The sequence below is a fragment of the Manacus candei genome, unplaced genomic scaffold (genome assembly GCF_025592945.1).
Source record: "Manacus candei isolate 608988 ecotype Guabito, Panama unplaced genomic scaffold, ASM2559294v1 h1tg000049l, whole genome shotgun sequence".
Taxonomy (NCBI): domain Eukaryota; kingdom Metazoa; phylum Chordata; class Aves; order Passeriformes; family Pipridae; genus Manacus; species Manacus candei.
In genome coordinates, this window is record NW_026138097.1 from 19,514,242 (window position 1) to 19,535,552 (window position 21,311).

The 21,311-nt window shown below is 37.3% G+C and overlaps 1 protein-coding gene across 6 annotated transcripts in view; it reads left to right on the top strand.

Annotated features, from left to right (window-relative positions):
- Positions 1-21,311, top strand: part of PIGN (phosphatidylinositol glycan anchor biosynthesis class N) — a 102,261-nt gene that overhangs the window by 56,890 nt on the left and 24,060 nt on the right. For all 6 annotated transcript variants that reach the window (XR_007906621.1, XR_007906622.1, XR_007906623.1 and 3 more), the window contains 8 exons: positions 1,752-1,830; positions 3,949-4,131; positions 7,378-7,514; positions 8,564-8,663; positions 8,782-8,874; positions 10,274-10,365; positions 12,080-12,173; positions 18,061-18,169. Coding sequence is in view for 3 of the 6 variants with exons in the window: in XM_051799370.1 (XP_051655330.1) it covers positions 1,752-1,830; positions 3,949-4,131; positions 7,378-7,514; positions 8,564-8,663; positions 8,782-8,874; positions 10,274-10,365; positions 12,080-12,173; positions 18,061-18,169 (887 nt within the window). In the remaining 3 variants the exon portion in view is untranslated. The remainder of the gene's footprint in view (positions 1-1,751; positions 1,831-3,948; positions 4,132-7,377; positions 7,515-8,563; positions 8,664-8,781; positions 8,875-10,273; positions 10,366-12,079; positions 12,174-18,060; positions 18,170-21,311) is intronic.

A 21,311-nucleotide genomic window follows, 5' to 3' on the forward strand; every position in this document is an offset into this window, starting at 1 on the left:
TCCCACCTCCGTTTGGTGTTTTGCCCCCTTTCCCCTACCAAACAACTTGGCAAAATTTGAGGGCCACAAGTTTCCTTGAGGCAGTATTTGGATCTGGTTTGCCTACTTTAAGAATTGATTCCAACTGTAGCCCTCAGGCTGTGGAGCTGTAATGTTGGCTTCCATTGGGTCATGAAGGTGCAGAAACAACCAATATTCACTTTGCTATTTTTCAACTCCGGTTTCTAAAATCCTCTGTTCTACCCCCAAAGTTAAGGTGATCAAACTCTTGCCATCACTTTGTCATCATCTTTTCCTCCCTTTTTCCTTTTCCATGGGACCTCTGTCTTCCTACTTGTTCATAGATACCATCCTTCAATTCTTTTCTAGCTTGAAAAGAGAAAAACATTTTTTTAATACAGTTACTCTTCTCAATACTAAGATTCATTGCTGCTCCTATTATCTAGTGTTTTGGAAGATTCCTGCACAATACTGCTGTGCTCTGAACTTAAGGAAAGAGCATCAAAATATACTAGGATGTTATTAATTATAACAATTCAGATTGTTCAGGCACAGAATACTTGCAATATATTTCATGGCTCAAAAGGTGGTATGTATGTATTGTTGATTACATATCAGCTGATGCTGGGCTACAGGCAAAAGAGGTTTACAAGTGTTTGGGAGCTGCAGGAATGAGCATTTCCATGCAGCAGCTGTGTAAGATCAAGACCTGCCCCTGTGGTTCAGCTGAGTGGGAGTGACCCAGGGCTGGTCCTGATTTGGCATTGCCTGAAACATGAAGTTGGTGATGGTGTATGCGGCATGTGAAGGAGCTTGTGCGAGGGAGGGAGGTGTGCAGCTGGGTCATCGTATGCTGGGGGTGCTGGGGAGGTGGTGCTGTGCCACGGTGATGTTGTGGAAAGTGTGCAAAACTGCTGTGTGTGTTCATTAGCTGTCAGAAAGCTGTGACCCAGGATAGTTTGTTGTGGTGGCCTAGAGCACCAGTGATTGTGCTTTGGCTTATAAGTTACCCAGGGCAAGCCTGGGATCCTCTGGCCTGCTCCTCTTCTTAACTTGGAAAGAAAATGGTACAGGAGAAACTGGTCCTTCCCCTTTCCTTTGGTGGAGTTTGATTGACTGGCTTGTTTGTCCTTGTTGCTACTTTCTGTAGCAGAGGAATTGTAGCAATTACTTAGGTTGATGATCAAATCCATTAAAATCAAAGAGATTTTTATCACTGACCTCAGTGTAGCCAGGTGACTGTGTTATCCCCTGCTCTTGGGACTCTGCTAATAGCTCCCTGTGTAACAGGAGACAAGCTTATAACTTTTCAAAGAGAAGATTGTTATGCATCATCTACTGTTAGTGTGGAACCTGAGCAAATCATCCTATGCTGTCAGGCTTACAAACTGCCTACAATATTTTCAAATCAGTTAAACTGCTTAGTTCTTGGATGTGCTATGCTTCTTGTCCAGGGCAACGGTCAATAATAATGCACAAGGGAGATAATTTTTGGCAGTATTAGATGGGATAAGCTACATAAAAGAAATGTCTCTTAATGCAAAAATCTTGAGATAGGTTAAACAGAAGCCATATTGACATGTGTAGGAATAGATGTAGAGGAATAGATTAGTCGCAATTACCTATTTGCCTCTAATGAAGTTCAGAATATTTTCGTTATGTTTCATTCCAGAGTAATTTTTTTATTGCAAAGTTTTTTTTTCTGCTCATGAAAAGAAGAGATGTTAATATCTCTTTATATTGTTGTACAGACCACTTTCTGAATCTGAACAAATAAACTTTTTAAAGAAAATAAGATTATATATTCAGCAGCAGAAGTACAATGAAGCGGTAAGTCTGTTTTTGTTATATGTAAATATTTAGATTTGTTTAAATTGAAATGAACTGAGAAATAAAACTCTTTCGTCTCCTATGATGCGTGTCTCATTAACACAAAAAAATTTCACTTTAAGTCTCAAAAATTTTGCATTTGGATACTAGTTCTAATCAATAATACTGACTTGCTGTATTTTTTCTCATACTTCTTAAACTATTACCATTCCATAGTATTCTGACACACCATATATTTTTGTTTTCCACTGTATAAAAGGGTAAATTGAGAGAGAAACTGAAGAATGTAATTCATGTTCACACTTCTTAGACTGCCAGTTGCATGAAAAAAAAGTGATATTTTGCTCCATCATAGGTCTTGGGGTTTTTTTTTGTTCTTTTACCTGAACCAGCTGTTCTTAGTTTTAATTTCACGTTTTCAGTTTGTCAGACTGGGAACCATATAGGAAATCATGCTTTCCAGTTCCAGTATTACTTTCCTAAGCATTTGCTTCCACTCACTGTTTGACAGGGTACTTGATGGGTGCAGTTCACCAGTGCTTGTATTCTGATGTTTACAGAAATAATTTGTAGAGTTAAATGATACCAAGAAGTCTTTCATTTTAACAGGTTTAGTTTGGTCATTGACTTCTGTGTTAAAAAGTACGTGAAAAAATTGAATATATAAGATTGCATTTAACCTGCCAGATGCATGGAAGAATAATTCCATTATGTATTAAGGTTCAGTTCTTTTTCCCTAATATGATTCTTGGGGCAATAAATTACTATTTTATGCACAGGACAGCTAAATCTATTTTATACCTTATGCCTTTTTATTTATTTTGTTGCAAATTGGAAACAGTTCAGTTTAAATAAATGGATCTATTTTGCTGTTGGAGCGAGTTTTCTTTTTGGTTTCCTAATACTTCTACTTGGCTGTCACGTCTACTTGTAGGAGACATTTTGTACCTTTCAGGAGTAGAACCTGCGATTTTGTGTTGTTGGTTATATGTAAGTTTTAGCCCTTGTTCGCTTGAATGCCCCAGGTGTTCAAGTTGACTCTTGATCACTGGTACATGAGACTTGCACTTGTACCCTGGTTGTCCTTAGCATCCTGTATTGCAATGCAGGAAGGTCAGTGCATTACCAGAAGCTGGGATGTGAATGATTCTTTGCCTCAGCTCTGTAGCTTTTTACACTGCAAATATACAGTCATAATTGTATCCTCTAGAATGCTGTCACTTGGGGTGAGTTTGCCCATTGGCAGACTTGTGATCTCTTCGGTTGTGGCCATACCTTTTTCTGTTGATTGTTGTTGTTAAGTCCCAACTGAATACCTGCACATATAAAGAAGCATCATCATGTATGTTCAACTTCTTATTCTACTCCTCCTTACGGATCTTTTAACCGCTAGGGAATCCTCTGTGACCACAAATAACACAGATGAGCTTCCCATCTTTGGGTAAATAAGAGGAGTCAACACATCTGAATGACACTCATGGTGGGAAAACCCATTGTTTTTATCATGATGTCTCCCTATTGGAGATACTGAGTAAGGGGGCCTGTGATTAGAGTAGATACAACCCTTCTTGTGTCCAGATGATTTACGTCCTGAGAACCCTAAGCAGCTGCTTTGTGAATGAAGCTGGGACTCCAGTGTAGTCTCTGAACCCCAGGAAGGAGGTGTTTAAGGCTGTGGAGAGTGACCATGTTTCAGCTGCATCTGTAATCTTCCTCCTGCATAAATGTGCCTTCAGAAGCACATGACTGTTTTTCAAGGGACTAACTTATTATGGAATATATATAGTCAAATGCTTATGGGGAAACCAGTGACATGCTTGGTAGTAGGTGGTGTTCAAGGTGTGCTCTCTGTGTAACTTTCACCATCTAACTGCTGTCATGGCCAGGGAGGATGGCTAAGGAGCCAAGCGATGGCTGATTTTATGTCCAACAGGAGTCCAAAAGAGTGCGTTCTCCAGCACCTGGTGCTGGCCAAAACACTGTAACTGAGTGTGGAGAGGACATGAGCACCAAGAGTGCTGGAGCTGCCTGAGCTCCAGTTGCTGTCAATTAGGTTGATCTGTGGAATGGGGAACTTACACTTATAAACTGTTGCTTATATGTTTGGTCCACCTCCAGGTATCCTTGTGCAAAACCCTGATTAACCTTGCTTTGGAAGGCTTGTCTTATTACCATACTTATGATAGATTATTCCTGGGTCTAAGTATTGCAATGAGTTTTGTGGGCTGGACAACTTACGTGATTTTGGTGATTATCAAGACCCATACCAATTTGACCAAGACTGTTCCAACTAATAATAAGGTAGGTTGAAAACATATAATTATTTTTTTCTATCAGTTTTCAGCATTATATCTGTGCTCAGTGACTCTGTGTGGGACAAACTGCACACCTTACACTTCTTCTGACTTCATGTGAAAAGTGGCAAGCTGTTGAGTTTCCCAGCTGCTGTAATCCTGTGTAGTGTTACTGTTTGGTCCATTTATTAGGATCAGTACTCCTAAGCCATGCAAGTCTGAATATGCAATACTGTGCTTCCTCAGTTTCTTCCTTCCTACGGGTTTGCATTTTACTAGATGCTAACGCAACTGTAAGCAAACGTAGTGGTTTAAACTGGTAAAGGATCTGTCTTGAATCAGGAGCCAATTTTCAGCATTAATTTTAGTAAAGTCAGCATTCTGTTGTAATAGTACTCTTTTGGAAGAATGGTCTTCCAGTTTGATTTTTGTTCTTTACTGTAAAAAAAATTTGCATGTAAATTATGGTTATTCCTGTCCTCTTTGGCAATTTTAAATCAGTTTTCAGAAACTGTGCAATCCAATCATGACATTTTTAAAATATATAACCCATTTTAATAAGTGAGTTGTGGTTTCACAGAGCAACCTACTCTCTTGCTCTTTATGATTTGCAAGGGTGCAGCAGAAGACATCAAAGATGAAGGAAGGTCTTTTTGACGAGGTTATTATGGTTTGATTTTTCACAAAGTAGAAAATCATAGGAAATTAATTTACTTTCAGTCATTCATCAGGAAAAAAGATACTTCAAAAAGGTGAACAGGCAAAAAGCTGGCATTTCACTAGAGAAGGATTAAAGCCCTAAATGGGGAAGGGAAGTTCTCCCAAACTTCAAGAATTTGTTTCAGAATAAAAGGAATTGTTTCATTTGGTAAGGTGAATGAGAATGAGCACTCAGTATCTTTACTGCCTTCAACACATTACTCTGAGAAAATTCCTATCATGCTATCTTGAGGTTTCTACTACTGGCTGAAATGAGATAGCCTTGGCCTTTAATGAAAATGATCAAACAGAATTAAAATGGAAAATATTAATAAGTGCTGTACAGCATGATTTAGGTTTTCTTTCATCAAATAACTGAGAGGAAATAATCCAAGATGCATGTTATGTTAGATATGAACAAAATGATTACAATAAATAGACTGAGGATCAGGCATATTAATAACTACATTAAGGAAAGTTTTGCATTTTTAGTTTTACATAGATTTTCATTTGGTATATTGATTTTATTTGTGGAAGGCATATTTTATGCTAGTAACACTGGCAGGAAAAAAAATAGGCTTCTTAGTTCTTTGTCTATAGAATTTCTCTTTCCTCACTTTTCTGGAGAAACCTTTTTTAGTGTTTAGTGTTAACCACAGTGTAAGGCTAATGCTTCATATATGGAAGTTATTTGGTTTATAGCTCATATTGGAGCTACTTAAAGAATTTTGCTGAGAAACTAATCTACTATTGACGAAGAGTCTCCTGCAAAGCACAGCCTTATAAAATCAAGGAGCCTCTGAATAATGAAACTGTATATCCTGTATATATCATCTTTAAAAGTTTTTCGTTTCTTATGCTGCATATGAAAGAAACTTCTTTTGGTGTAGTAGTGCTGTTTTGCTTAGCAAGAAGCATAGCCTTTTGATCTATTTTAAACATCCACAGAAAATGCAAATCTGGTTTCCATTTTCAATGCATGACCGACTCTATTGTACTCTGTAATATTTATATCCCTATATGGACTAAAATGTTGATTGTATGTGCTTACTCATTCAGTGATAAATTATATTGTGTGCCTATCATGTATACATATTCATTCTGTCTACATGTCAGCAAATGTACAATTTAAAACTCATAAAGCAAAATTGCACTGTCAGCTTTCCATAAGACATATCTTTTCTTAATTTAATGGCATATCTTAGGAGAAATTCTATTTTAAAAATCATTTAGAATTTACATTTACTGTCAGTTTAGATCAAGGCAGTTGTATGTCACAAGGAGGGTGTGGGAGAAAAGATGTTAATCCGTCTATGTGAACTGGTAATTGATTTTTCTTTTCAGCATATTTAGCTTGGTTGTTTGTCTGTCTACATAACTCTTCAAAGAAACTAGCATTTCTGTAGAAGAAAAGAGTGTCTTTGTCATTACCTACACAGTACACGAAGACTGCTCGGTCACTAAATCAGTCTTTGCTATATCAAGTTGCATTACGTACAGACAAAATTGTTTATTTAAAACTTGTACATAATCTAATTCTTCTCATGTCTGAATGTCCCTGAATAAGGAAGAGCAGTTCAATGACCAGATAAAAGGCAGATGCAGTGTGACTTTTTAATGCTCGTCTTTGCACAAACAAGAGATTGCTGCTATCTGATGATCGAGAACTGACCTACCAATCTTAGATAACTAATTTTAAAAATTTCCTTTTACTTTTTGATGTTCCTCCTTACAGTACTCTCAATCTGAGAATGTATTTCTTTGAGTACATAACGTTCTGATCCCACATCTGATTTATTTTTTTTTTAAGAAAAGCCCAAAGCAGGAGTTTCAAGTTAGGATTAAGTATATTAACAGTTATAGCTATGCTACCTTTCAGTGCTATGCAGTGCTAGTCCACTGTTGTATTTTGAAATTGTGGGTTCTTTGAGTAAGGCAGTTTCTCCTGTGGAAGGCTGGTCACAAGCCTCCTTCAGTAGCTGTTCCTAGATCCTGAATAGTTGTGGGTTTTTCCGGTAGGAGTTAATGCTTTGTATTTTAATTTAATTAGTTCTCTTACAAATGTCTCAAGTAGGAGAAGGAAACATCCTGATGGAATTTTCATTAAACCCTTTGACCGTAATGCTATGAACTTGAACTCCAAAGGCTGAACTCCAAGTCTGTTTTTAGAATCTAAACTTGAGAGTTCTTTTTTCCAAGACCCTTAGCATCTCTGACTGCAGATGGATTTCAAGTCTCCATGGAACATAAATAACATTGCATATATTGGGCTTCCAGTTTGTACAGATTTGCTTTTCCTGTGCAGATTTTACTGGAGGACCTTATGAAGAGATGTATTTAGAATTACATCTTCAAATCCTGCTGTTGGTTGGGTTTTTTTTTAATTTGGCTGACAACTTTGTTCAGAGCTGTGTACATAGCCACATGACAGCTTGTGTGGCTGTGTTAAAATAGCATTTGTTTTACTGTGTAACTAAAAAAATGGAAAATCGTGTGTAGTTTAAAATATATTATTGCTGTTTCAAGAATGTTTGTCCAACCATTTGTTTTTCAGAAATCTACTGTTCTCTTCTATGGTTTTGCCTTTGCTGGAATGATAATAGCTTTTTTCCTGTTGATTCAAACATGTCCTTGGACATACTATGTATACTGTCTCTTGCCAGTACCAGTATGGTATGCAGTTGTGAGAGAGTAAGTAAAGAATGCAATTTATGACTACTGTTTTACAAGACCAGGTCTGGGCTCCCTTATTGTTGAGAGTTAAATTTTTCCCATAACTTTGGGGAAAAAGTTAGATACAATTCTATTAAACTTCCTGAAATGTTTCCTAAGCCATTCCAAAGGACTCTGGTTTATATTTCAGTTGACATCGAGTAGTTTCCAAACTGACTGATACAGCTGCCAATTCTAGAAGATGCCTTTTCTATTATAAAAAATAAATTAAAGTATTTCCAAGACAAAATGTTTGTAGTACTCTTGTAACTCTAGTAAAAGAGTGCTAAAATCTTGGGCAAATACCTGTAGCAGCTGAGTTATTTTGTAAAATGGAACTGGTTGTTCCTTTTCTTCAGCAATTTTGAAATAGTCTGATCCTGCAAAGTGTCAAGTGTGCTGAACTCCAGCTGCTCTTGGAGAACCTGTTCCAGTCATGTTGAGGAATGTGCTCCCATATTGAAACAAATTTGTCTTCTTTGGGTCTCCTTTTACTCCAAACCCAAAAATACTTGTTACCTTCTGATTCCTATTACTTTCCTGATCTACTGGCAATTTGTAGATACCACTTCAGTATTATTCAGAGAAAATGAGACCAACTGCAGTTAGATAATGAGCTGTCTCATAAAACACTGGAAAAGCTAACAGGGAATTTTTTTTCTCTCTCTAAACCTTCTGAATGTTTCATCAGTTATGACAGACATTAAGCAAAACATAACCAAAAATATTCATAAACTCAGAGTGAATTTGGATGGAGAATAATCTGAAGCTTGTCCAAATACTGACAAAGATGTGCCAGAAATGGGAGGAAAAGAGCAGGAGGGTTTTATTTTTGATTTTGTATCAAGTAAAGCTGGACAGAAGGATCCTCTGACCATCACCCACTCCGTTTCTAAACAGCAGGCATGACCAACAATATCTGTAACTTCTTTTGTGCTCTGACCCCTTCCTTGCCCTTCAGAGGTAAAATTTATGTTATTTCTGTTTTTTAAAAAATAAATATTGTCTTGTTCCATCATTTTTAACAGAATTCCTGTTATTCAAGACCTGGCCACAAATGTCTTATCGCTTCGTATTGGTCAGTCTATAGGATTCCTCTTGGTTTGTATACTGGGAATTGAAATACTAGTAAGTATTTGATCCATATGTATCAACAGGGTATCTCATTTCTAGCATTCCAACTCTTTGAGAAATGAATGTCCCTGATTTTCAGTCTTCTGTTGGATTTTTTTTTTTTTTTAATTAGGTCTTCAGCTTTTTCTACCGCTCTGCACTTACTGTTGGTCTTCTTGTTTTTGCTGGCTGGCCAGTGATCACACAGCTCTGGGTTCAAGCAAAGGTACTGTATTGCTTTGCTTAAGCAGAGCATTTGAAACTGTGAACTGATGAATTACATCTTAGGATGTTGGAACTGGTCTCTTTGGAATGCTGCTTTAGGTTCCTGTTCAATTTATGCTTTTATTCTGATCCTGTCATGAGCAGCATGTAGCAAAGCAAGGAAATTTAATATGATCTGGAGAGGTCTGTAATACAACATAGATAATAAGACTGCTTAAGAATTTTGGGGTAGCTATGAATTAGCTATCAGTTTTCTGTTGTTAATAACAAAAAAATGCTTGACTTGATCATATGAAGTGCACATCATTTATCAAACTGTCACAATAACAATAATGTTGACATGTGCAATTGGTCACCATTTAAGTAATATGATCATTTATTAAAAAAAGAAAAAAAATTGAGGATAACTGAAAAACGCTTGTCAATTCATCATTGTCTGCAGTCAGCTTGCACACATTGTTCCTCACAGCCAGCTTTCTGTACTGTTTTTCCCAGGGAAAAAGCTCCATTTTCTTAGATATGGATGAGAAGTGGCACAATCTTTAAGATATTTAATTTTATTTAATTTCTTCCATTAGTTTATTCAATCATCTCTTTTTTCATGGGATACCTAAAACCTAGGGTTCTAGGGTGAAAAAAAAAAAAGGAGTCAAGTTGCTAAGTCTTGTTCTGCAGGAACTGTCGAAGTGGAGGCTTGGATTTGTTTACTTACAATTTTTGTTACAGTTGAGTAATCAAGTAACTTGTCTTAAAGCTGGGTATGCACAGAAGATGTTTTGCAGCACTGAAATTTCCTTTCAGGAATGCCAGTTTGACTTGAGCTTGAAAACTTTAAATGATCTAGCTCTTAATGTTTTTATTTAACTAAAATACCTGGGATAATGGTTTGAGTTTTTTTCCTCCTGGCAAAGGGTTTAGAGAACTGCTTAGATGATTATAGTGGTTAAATCAAATGGCACACAGATTCAAAGACTGGAAAATGTTACCATATTCTCAGAGTATTCTCTCTCAATGCTGATTAGTTAACTGCTGCAATCTTCTGAGGACATTAGTTTTATGTCTTTCTTCTGTTAGGTCACTCATCAGATTTCTGGCTCCTGCAATGTGTGTGAAGGCCACACTTTGAGAAAGTGCTTACAAGTGTAAACTTAGCTTAATTATCATTGTCTTTGATGGGATTTTGACAGCTGTGTAAATGAGATTCTTTTCTGTATTAAATTGAAGTGCTGTAATATCAATGATCCCTTTTTTAGTTAATTTTACTCTTGAGAGATGCGGGGGTTTTTGCTTGTGGGAGATGCAAGTAGCCATTAGTAGTTCACTGAATATTTCTTTATGATTAGACCATTGTCTGTTCACATGATCTCAAAAAAATCCCATTTGTTTTTCTTTTTTTTTAGACAAGAGCATTGATCTGGACTCTTCTGTGTGTGCTCCTTGCAATATTTCCATTAATGCCTATTGTAGGAAGAGAACCAAACATTCCTCTGGTGTAAGAATCTCATTTTGTTCTTTAAACTTTTTATTTCCCTCTTCGATATTCAAAATTGAGGCTGTCTTTTGATATGTGTGAGGAATTGTATTATTGAAAGCTGTCTGAGACAGGCGTTGAAATTCAGAATTTAAATAACATGACTATAGAGACCTCTGTTACTCACTAAGGTGAATGAGAATAGACTTAATTCTTTTGCCACATCCATTTGGTCTTTGTGTTAATCTGTAATTTCTTGTCAAGGGAAACATTTCTCACAACACAAAAATTTGCACATTTTACATGAAAATAAAGGTCCTCATTAAAGGAGGAGCTTCACTGGGGTGCAAACCTGGTAAATAGCGCTGACATGAATAAGAGCATTTAGCCAAAAGCAATTTATTTTTGATACCATCTTTCTGAATTTGTCCGTCTAATTTTGAATAATCTATCTTTGAATAACACTCTGTACCTAATGAGATATTCAGGGAAATAGAACAAACAGGATAGGCAGAGCTCTCTTCTTCCTCAGTGTCTCCTTTGTCTCTTCTTTTTCCACTTCTACTTCTCTGTTTTGACTTTTCCTTTATGGTGTTGCTTGTCTGATTTTTAACAGTTATTGATTTACATTTTCTTCTAGTGCATCTTTGTCATCTCTCCTTCTCCTCTTGTGAGCTACTCTTTGATCATACATACTCTCATATCTGGATGCAATCCGGGTAGTTGGTCTGAAGGGTTAGGCTTGTGGTGTCATTGTATTTACTGTCGATAGAGACTTGAATTGAATGGACTGCAATGGCTCCTGCTGTCTGCAGAAGATACTGTGCCCCACCAGAGCCAGGGTACCTGATCCTCAGTGAAATATGGGATTTGAGTAGTAATATATGATTACAGGTAGAGTTATGAGCCCAGATATTTCCAAGATTATTGACATTCTGCCTAATTTTTTTCACTGTGTTTTAAATCCATCTGTTGAAAACCCTTCTTAGTCTCGATCCTTGGGCACATTACAAATATTCAAGACAGATTTGCTTTGGCTGTATTACAGCTTCTCAACTGTATATACACATATATGTATTTCTGCTGGTCCAAACTGAGGTTTTGCTATTCTTTAAAACATTTGTGCACAGCTTAGAAATCACAATAGAATTAAATTACCTTCAGATCTTCCTCCCTGACATTTCTCTATATTCACCTTGCCCAGGCTTTCTATTTTTTCTTCTAATGAAACATTGCACCTCTGAAACACTTTGTGCTTGTCTGAATCTTTTCAAGGGAGTTTTGAAGCTGAAAAAGCTTGAAGCAACAATTAAAAATATATGTATATGTGACACTTCTAGATGTTGAAGATAAGTTGATTCTGGGAGAGAAGATACAGGAGGGAGAAATCAGAGTGCCAGTGAGAAACAGGTGCATCTGTTCTTGAGCAGTGGCACTATATGTCAGGTTAGAGCTTCTCAGTACATTAATAAAACTTGTATGGTAGGAACAGGGAGCTCCTGACTCAGCTCAGTCATAAAAAAGAAGTATATAGGAGGTGGAAGCAGGGTCAAATGATCCAGTAGGAACCTAGAGACACTGTCTGAGTATGCAGGATAGTTTAGGAAAGCCAAAGCTCTCCTGGGGTTGAATCTGGTGTGGGAAGTAAAGTGCAACAAGGCAGTGTACAGCAGCAAAAAAAAGACTTTTGATTATATTTGCTGGAATTTTATTGTTCTTTTGTTTGCTTTTGCAGAATAGCAGCTGGTTTGCTGACCCTCTTGATCTCTTGCTTCTCATTGGCAAATAAGTACAGAAATAATGAAGATCTGAAAGTATATTTTTATCAGGTCAGTTGCTACTTTTCAGTAATTCTCAAATTTTTACATGCAAATTTTTACTTACTTTCTAAGAGCATGTTCCTATCAAGGCCACAATTTTCAAGAAGAAAGTTATTGTTTCTAAGAGTTTCCCCCTTGACTATTTCAAGAGAACCATGTGCACGTGTGTAATTACCATCATGCTGTGTTCCCAAAAGCCCATCCTGTGTGTATTTATATTGATTGATATATAGATGTGTGTACATATTTTGATGCTTTGCTTGGAGAGTTTGAGAGTTTGTCCTGTCTTTGATCTGTGTACGTAAGTTCTAGCGACCTTTGCAGTAGTTGCATGTGCACACTAAGGACAGGCTTACTGGTTCAGGGGGCTGAACCAGTTCCAGTTTTTTGCTGTAGAATAACAGTGTGAGACTGATACTAAGCTGGCTTTCCATTGGTTAAGTCTTTCAGATGAAAAATAAGATTTTTATTTCTTTATAGCTTCATTGAATAAGTAGATTTTTTCAGAGTAGCTGCTAATTAAGTTCTAGAGAGCTTTAACATTCTAATAATAGCTTACATGCCTACTGTCCTCTTTTTTTTTTTTTCCTTTTCTACTCATTACAAGATAATGGTTTTATTTCAGGACCAGCTTTATTAGTTATGACTTTGTGTGTCCTGGAGTTTCTTATTGAGCTAAGCTATGCATTCATTATATCAGTGATTTAGGTATAGAGCTCAAATTGGTTGAAAGGAGGAGGGGAAACAGTAATGAATAGTTAAAATGCCTTTACCTGAGCATGAAGGCATGTAAAATGTGGTAGTGTTTTCTCTGAAATTTCACAGCTTACATGCAGAAAAGATATGTCAGTTCTTTTCCTAAGCATTTAGAACATATATTTCCAGTGTAGAATCGTCAATGGATTTCTCACCAGAGTGCCTGAAAACAGCTTGCACTGGATGAAGGAGGGAGGGAGCAGCTGGTTGGGCAGCTAGCTAACTCAACTCAGCACACAACTGCTGCAACATCTCGTGTGGTGTAACTTCGTGGAGGAGCTCAAAAGTTAAGATGATGAAGAAATAGATCTGTAGTAAAAAAGTAATGCCAGAGTACTCTTAGGCAAACTTAGAGAATCAGGAAATTCACTCACAGAGGCCTGAGGTACTTAAGTAGATGAAAATGTTCCACCTTCTTGTTCAGAAAGTAATGTCTTAATTTTTCTCCCAACATTTAAGAAGATCATAAAGTTCCTCAAATTGCCCCTCAATCGGAAGATACTTTACAACAGTGACATCTAATTACTAGTCTCTATTAGACTTTTGTTTCAGCACCTTACTTGGGAATGGAAAACATGGGCTCCACCATTCACACTTTGGGTAAGGAAAGGACTGAGAGGTGAGAAAAGGACATTACAGAGGCATTATACATGTTTCTAAATAAATACCTTGTTTTGAGTTTAGGTTGCATTTAGTTGCTTTGAAACATACAGGAATATGAAAGGAAAATGCTTGTCGGAATTGAAGTATTTCTAGGCAACAGAATTCCTTCATTCTCCTTGTATGTTTTCCTTTGAGTTGGACTTCTCAGTGGGAACAGGAAGGGGTAATTTTTAAAATGCTTGTTTAGAGCATTTGGAAATCTCGAGTTTTGATTTAAAACTCCCAGACGGTTTTAAGAGTGAGATGAGTCCTCTAGTCAAAGGAAACATACCTATTTTGCAGTGACAGACAGTAATCAGGGCACTGACATGCATATCCATAAGTGCACTCAATCAGGTTCTTGCTTTGCATCTGCCAAGGGGTTTTGTAAAAGTAGGTTTTTGCAGCTCCCCCACAGGTGGTGTTTGGAGGCAGTCATTGAAGGTTATGCTTTCCTCTCATAATATTGTTCCTTCCTAGAGAGGAAACTAAGATTGTTTCTTTGATGTTTCTTCATTTTGGGGAATGAGAAGATAGATGAATTCACTGTAGGTCTTTCTTCTCTGTGTTCCACTTTTTTCCAAGTATTGACTGAAGCAGAAGATGCAGTGTCCCTTACTCCTATGGTTTTTCTTGGGGATTTCCTTGACTGCTCTGCTAACACCTTTTATAGGTTCAGCTCTGACTAAAAGCCTTTGAATTACACAGTGGAAAAGGAATGGCTGGGGAGTCTAGCTGGTTTTGTGTATTTTTTCCATTTAGCAAAATGGAAGTTCTATTTTTCTGGCCAAACTTTTTTGCTGCTTTGATCAGGATCCCATGACTTCTTTTTGGCTTTGTTTGTTGGAGGTTTTTTGTTTGGTTTGTTTTGGTTTTTTGTTTTGGTTTGTTTTGGTTTTTAATAATTTTTCTCTTTGTTTTGGTGGTGTCTGTGTGCAAGAACCCTCTTTTAAATCTTTCATTTTACCTCACCTCAATTTTTTGCATCTGCTGATTGGGGATGAGATGCATTTTCTTACAAGAAATAAGATAATATTTCATAAAGGCTCAAGTAGTTCTTATTTGCCTGAGTTGTTCTTCACAAATTATTTTGGAATTACATCTGAATAAAGACACTTCCCTTTTCAGTTGTCTTCCTATTTCAATCACACAAAGAAAGGGATTCAGCATAGCCTAGGCTTTTTGTCATGCTATGATGAACTTTTTCTCTTCTGAAGAAAACTTTGTTCTTTTTTGTCCAAGTGAGCTTCCTTTTTCATCTGGGAATTAGCCTGTAGTGAAAATATCATGCCTTGTAAGGAACAAAGCTTGTTCCATTACAGTAATTGCTCTGCTTTTGGTCAAAAAGAAACCTGAGCTGGCAGATACCATCAGAGTAGGTGAAAAACCTGCCAGTTTGTGGGTAGTCCTTCATAGAAAAGATAATTCCCTCTGATGTGGTCCTGAACTGTGTTATTTTTGTGTTGGTTTCTCCATGGATGGGACAGAGTGTACACCTTAACAAACACCTGTATGAATCTAAGAGGCCACTTACAAGCTGCTCATTTATTCACTTTTTTTGTGCATACACACTGTAGATTTTCAACATAGATATTAGCCTTAAAGTAACAAAAAAGTCTTAGGCAACAAAACAGCATGATCAAAAAGATTTTTCATTAAAACTATCTAAATATGTAAATAGAGACATTTTTAAAGTAAAAATACTTGAGTATTGAGTAACTTCATAGGGTTACATTTACATTTCTGTTACAAAAACTTCAGTTATGTTTAGACCTAATTTTGAAGTTTTGATACATGTCACTGCTGGAGGTAGAAGGTACTAGTTACACCCTCACCATTTTTGAAAACTGCCAAGAGTTTGTCAGCTTTTCTTTTGAGATCATTAAAGAGGGAATAACATTTTTTTACTGAATTTTCTTTACTCTGGCAAGAAATTGCCTTTTGGTTAATTATCCTTCTGTCTTCTAGTGAAGTGGGTGTCGGTCTCTTCGCCCAAGTAACAAGTGATAGGACAAGAGGAAACGGCCTTAAGTCGCACCATGGGAGACTTAGATTGAATATTAGGAAAAAATTGTTCGCAGAAAGGGTTGTCAGGCATTGGAACAGGCTGCCTGGGGAAGTGGAGAAGTCTCCATTCCTGGAGGTATTTAAAAGACATGTAAATGTGGCACTTAGGGACATAGTTTAGTGGTGGAGTTGGCAGTGCTGTTCTTTGGGCTCACTGATTTAAACCTAAGGTAACGTAAACAATTCTTTGATTCTATGATCTCTGAGAGGTCACCAAGGCTTCAGGAATGATGAAAACAGGAGTCATTCATAATCCATCAGTAGGCTACTGCAGTGCTACTGTACAACTTAATTTTTTTGTTGGAGAGAGCACCAGTTTCTCTCTGCCAGCAGTTTCATGGGTGATGTCCAGTTTTTGCTGCACTACTGAAAACACTGCTGTTTCCATTGCTTGATAATGTTGGACCAAGTTATTATTCCTAGGAGGCTTGAACTTCATGTGTGTCCAAGGTGATCAGTTTATTAGTTTTCTCCTCTAAATTAGAATTATAGAATCATTTTGGTTGGAAAAAACCTGTAAGATTGAGTCCAACCATTAACCTAATGCTGCCAAGATCACCCCTAAACCATGTCCCTAAGTATAACATATACACATCTTTTGAATAGGGGGAGAAGTAAACAGAAGAAATCCATGTCATATTGTTGGAACCAGGGGAAGGAAGGGTCTTTTCAACCCACCTTGTACCCAGCTAATGATGCTGGTTCTTCTACCATTATGCCTGTGGGTTGTTTCCATGATATATGCTTAGGAAAACTCCCAGACAGAGCTGCTGACGGTATCGGGACTGCAGGTGTCATCCTTGGTTTCCCCATTCTAGCTGTGACCTACGGATGAGTGTGTCTCAGAGACCTGCTCTTAAGCTGTTCAAAAATAATCTCTGAGCTTCAGAGAAGGTTGTGAAGGATGAAGGAAGACAGTTTCTTAGCTGTTTGTTAACTGTTTCTGTCTCCATGTTGCTTCTACTCTGTTCGACAGAGATGTTGGTAAAAGCCAAGACTAATTTGAACATTATTTAAACTGTTTACACAGGATTCTTGAAAGCAGATGCAGAGCCCTTCTGTGGACACTGGTATAGATTTGCAGCAGTACACTGTGTTTACTAATGTGCCCAGGTCATCACAAGTCTTCCAAGGCACAAGATATGTTATGGGTCATGACACAAAGTGAGTGCAAAGTGACTGCACCAGTGTCTAGGGGGATAGCGGAGGGATTACCCGAGCTTGTGACACTAAAAGAACTTGAAAAGATGTATCAAAGGCCTGAATACAGCAAAAGTATCCAAAATTAATATCAGAGGACTAAAGAGTCCATTTCCTTGTGCTTTTGGATGCCTACTGTTTTGACCTTGGTTATTGATGTCACAGAGAAATACAAGGTACGTGTTCTTGTGGCCTCAAATTAAATAGAAGCAGCAGATATTGAGCACCTGTGAGACTGGCCAAAAATGAATGCTGACTGCTAAGTGTATCCTCTGGGCTGATACCTAGGTATCACTTCGTCTAGCAGAAAAATAGCAACTATTCATACGGCAAAAAGTGATGGATGTGAACACTGGGTAGTTGCTGCACACTGAAAAAGCCACAACAGCAATTACATCTTGTAATGCAGTTTTAAAGCACATGTTTGTGAAGTACTGTGCATGCTTGATTTGCCTTTTAGTGGAACTGCAGAGTTGTGAATAAATAGCAGTAATTGAAAACTTGGCTCAAGCATTTTCTTGCATAATTGTCACCTTTCAAAAGTAACTGACTCATGAAGTAATTTTCCTAAGGTTTTTTGCATGTACTTGGTGACTGAATGGTGTCTCTTGAATTAGTCAAGGAAAAAACCCTCTTCAGCTTCCCTGCTTCTCCAGGGCACAGGGCTCAAACAATTTAATTGGAGGGGGGAAAAGAAGCTTCTTTCCGTCCCTTAATCCAATCTCTTCTGCTGCTGCTTCTCTTCTTACTGGAGCAGTTTTGCCCATGCAAAGCTCTTACCTTGAGTACCCTTCCCCTTTGCCCTGTACCTGATACTGCAGCAGAGCCAGAGGTTCTACTTGTTCTTGGTGGTGGTTGTTTGAGGACAAGTGCACCTTTAAAAGCTGGGGGCATATGTTTGCTGTGGTTTGCATGAGTGTTTAAGTAGTTACTCTTGACAAAGAGCATGTCATGTCAAATCAGTGATCCAGGGTCCTTGTGTATGCTATTTTAAAGTAGCACAAATAAATAATAATAAGCATACTAATAAAAAATAAACTAGAAGGAAGTTTTAAAAAGCTCATAATTGCAAATTATAAAGAGTTAAAAATTCTTAACACTACATATCAGACTTCCTGTTTTTAAGGTGATCCAGAAGAGGTGTTTATGCAACTCTAAAGCATATTTATGTATTTAGTATGGGATGGAAGAGATCCATACATTAATGTTGTGTTTCATTTCTTCTTTCTAGATGTTGAGTATTGCTCTTTCAACATATGTTGTGAGCAGTACCCATGACAGTCTTAAGAAAAAACTGGGATTGCCTGTATTGAATCAAATTATTAGCTGGATGATTCTAGGTAAGAAAATCTTCCCTCTCAAACTTCTGTCTGACAGTTTGCAGAGTCTAGGGTTGGATGGGGGATGATGTTGCTTTTTCATTACCATTTTACTTTCCTTTATTTGACTCCCAGTAGTTCCTCTGTGTGTTTGCTTTCCTAAGTGAGTTTTTTTGAGGAATGTGTTAGTCTTCTAAAATTTTACTCCTTTGTATGTTTGTGATAAATTGCAAATACCTTTGATTTACAAGTAGCTTTATCTTTTGAGTATACAGAATATCTTGAAGACCCCTTTTAGAGATGGAATGGTATAAATTCCCTTTTTGTTTCACTTGGAGCATAAGCATATTTTCGTTGGGAGATAAGGGTGATCTGAGATGTTCTACAAGCAATCCAGTTAAGCATAGGGAAATGAGGAAAGATTGTTGCTGTATTTCAAGGCAAACTTGAAGTTGCAGCTGCTGGGAGAGACTCTTGAGGTGTGGAAGTGGTTTTGAGAGCTGCCTTGAAAAATACCTGTGAAATAATGATGCTAGTGTGTGATTGATATCTGTTAGAGCCTAGTTATTAAAGAAAAAAGCAACTCACAAGTCCATGGATTTTTCACCTCTCCATAGTAATCTTACTATGATTAAACAGAGCAAATGTAATTGTCACTGGGGTTGTGGAATACAGTAAAGCAATATCTTTCATATTTCAGCTATAAAATAATTTCTGTAGGGCTCCAGTAGAAAATGCTAAGCATAGTTTACCCTTAGTGATCTGAAATATGGAATTTGTTTTAGAGCTAAATGTATCCCATGCACAGTTTGATAGCAGCTCTTTGCTAGAAGTCAAGATCAGGAATTTAAACATAACTTAATTAAAGAATTATGACCCACGTTGTCTAGTTGCTGGATGTCTTGTATGCTCCTGTACTGGTGACATTGTTTTAACTTAAGCAGATCTTGTCAGTTTTAGCAATCCTGCTTCTGTTTGAGCAAACGGATTCAAGATTAATTCCAGTGATTGTGATCAGTGTGTGTATAGACAACGCTTCCTTAGTAGTGTGATTTTCTTTGGAGCATTTTCCTTTCCATCATGCTTTCCTAACCCTTTGAAGCCTGCTAAGCTAAATGGGGATCTCTGTGTGGATGAATTTCTTGCAGTTGTAAAGTCAATGAAATCAATGAAGTCCTGCTTGGCTTACTGGAGCAGGAATTGAACATAAAGGTTATATTTCTCTTCTGTGTAAGGATGAAAGAGAAACATTTTTCATCTAAGAGATGATTCAGTCAGAGAGGTTTGGAGTTATGAGAAAAAAGTATATTAGATATTCTCTTTGCTGTGGGTGATGATAAAAATAAAACTTAACAGTGAAGTAAACTGTAGGTACCAAACAGTCTACTTGCTGCCGCAGTAGTATTGAATATTTTAGCAAAGTCTTTCATACTGGAAGTAATCTTTCTAACTGAATATGATATACAAGGCAGGAGCTTTGTGTACTTGCTGAAATTGCTTTCCATAATTAAACACAGAAGTAAGCAGGTAAAACACTAAGCCATCCAACATGTCCTCAACACTCCTCTTGGAGAGAAGTGCCTTGACATTGCCATAACCACAACTAGCACCTGCCTTGTTCCTAGTGTGTACCACAAATTAAGGTACCAAAGTCAACTGTAGCTTTTCCAAGGTTGATGGTATTACAGGTGGTCAAACTCCTCTTCATCTTTTTGCTTACTTGTGGAAGAATAGCACTGTTACTTACTGAACTCTGATTTTACAACTCTCTGTGTATTTATAGAACCAGAAACACAGTTATCAGTATTTATTCATAATAATACTGATATTATTATCATGTCAGTATGATAATAAGACTTTTTGCCCCCTTCCCAGCTATTCGTTCTGATTAATATGAAGCCTATTTTGTTTAAATTTTAACTTAGATCTAAAATTAATTATTTTTAAGAAAGAATGGTATTTGGAGAATCAGGCAAATGATTCATGATAGATGGGTTCCTGCAGATCTGTGTCCAACTGGCTTTAGCTGTTACACCATATGATTCATGTAGTGTATGTTAACCACTAACATAGAGGTAAAACGGTAACGTATAAAGTTAATCCAGCTGCTATCCATGTTCTTCAGAACCATCTTTGTATTAGCAATATTTCTAAATTTATATTATATCTTAAAATTTTCATCAGTGGGAAACCTATATGTCTTTTTCTGGTTAATATCTGATGTGTCACATCAGAGATGGAAGGGAAAGGCTAATTATCACCTACCAGCCACTCATCTGTTCTCATCTATGATTGCACTCAGAGAGTGTTGCACGTCTGATATGTTGAGTGTCATTCACAGAGGCCAGTTGCCATGCTGAATTTACTTCCAGTTGTTCTGACTTGCAGTGAGGTCCCTGGAGTTCCTCCTTGAGTCAGGCCTTCTGGAACATCCTTGAAGTCACTTATTCTGTAATTGTAGCAGTGGCCAAGGCTGAAAGCCAGGAAATAAAACATACTGACCCACAGGATTTAGAAACCGCCTCATTTCTCTTTCATTGATTTGTTTACTGTAAATACTCATGTATACTTTGATTATAATAGTAAGGGAGCACTTTCCATATATTATAGTTTTATTCTGTTCCTTAGAGTGATTATTAATTATGACTTACTGTTGATGAAATCTTTGAATGATTCAATAATGTGAGGGTACTATACTGCAATGAAGAATCACATGAACGTTATTTGTCAGCATACTTCCTTATAAACATACAATTCTCATATAAAAAAAGATCATGTTTAAAGATTAAATCACAGCAATGCTTTTCCTTCTCCCTTTCCTTAAAGCACTGGCCACTTTTCCTCTGTTTTTCTTCCTCTTTAGTTGCTGTTGCAGTGTCCCATTTCCTCTCTTCCCAGTTGTCCTCACCTCTTGCAAACTGTTAGTCCCTATTCTGATCTGCAGAGGTTTCCCAGCTAGAGGAGTCTCTTTAGGGGCAGCATGGACTCTGCTAACAAGTGTTGACTGGGCAACTGAGCCATGGGCTGCACTAAGGAGTGACATGCTACTCTTAAGACCTCACATCTGCATTAGAGAAATGCATTATAAGTTGAAGGCAAGAGGTGTGAGTCATGACAGATATGTCCCTTGTAGGTCTTTAAATACTCCTGTTTTAAAACTTTC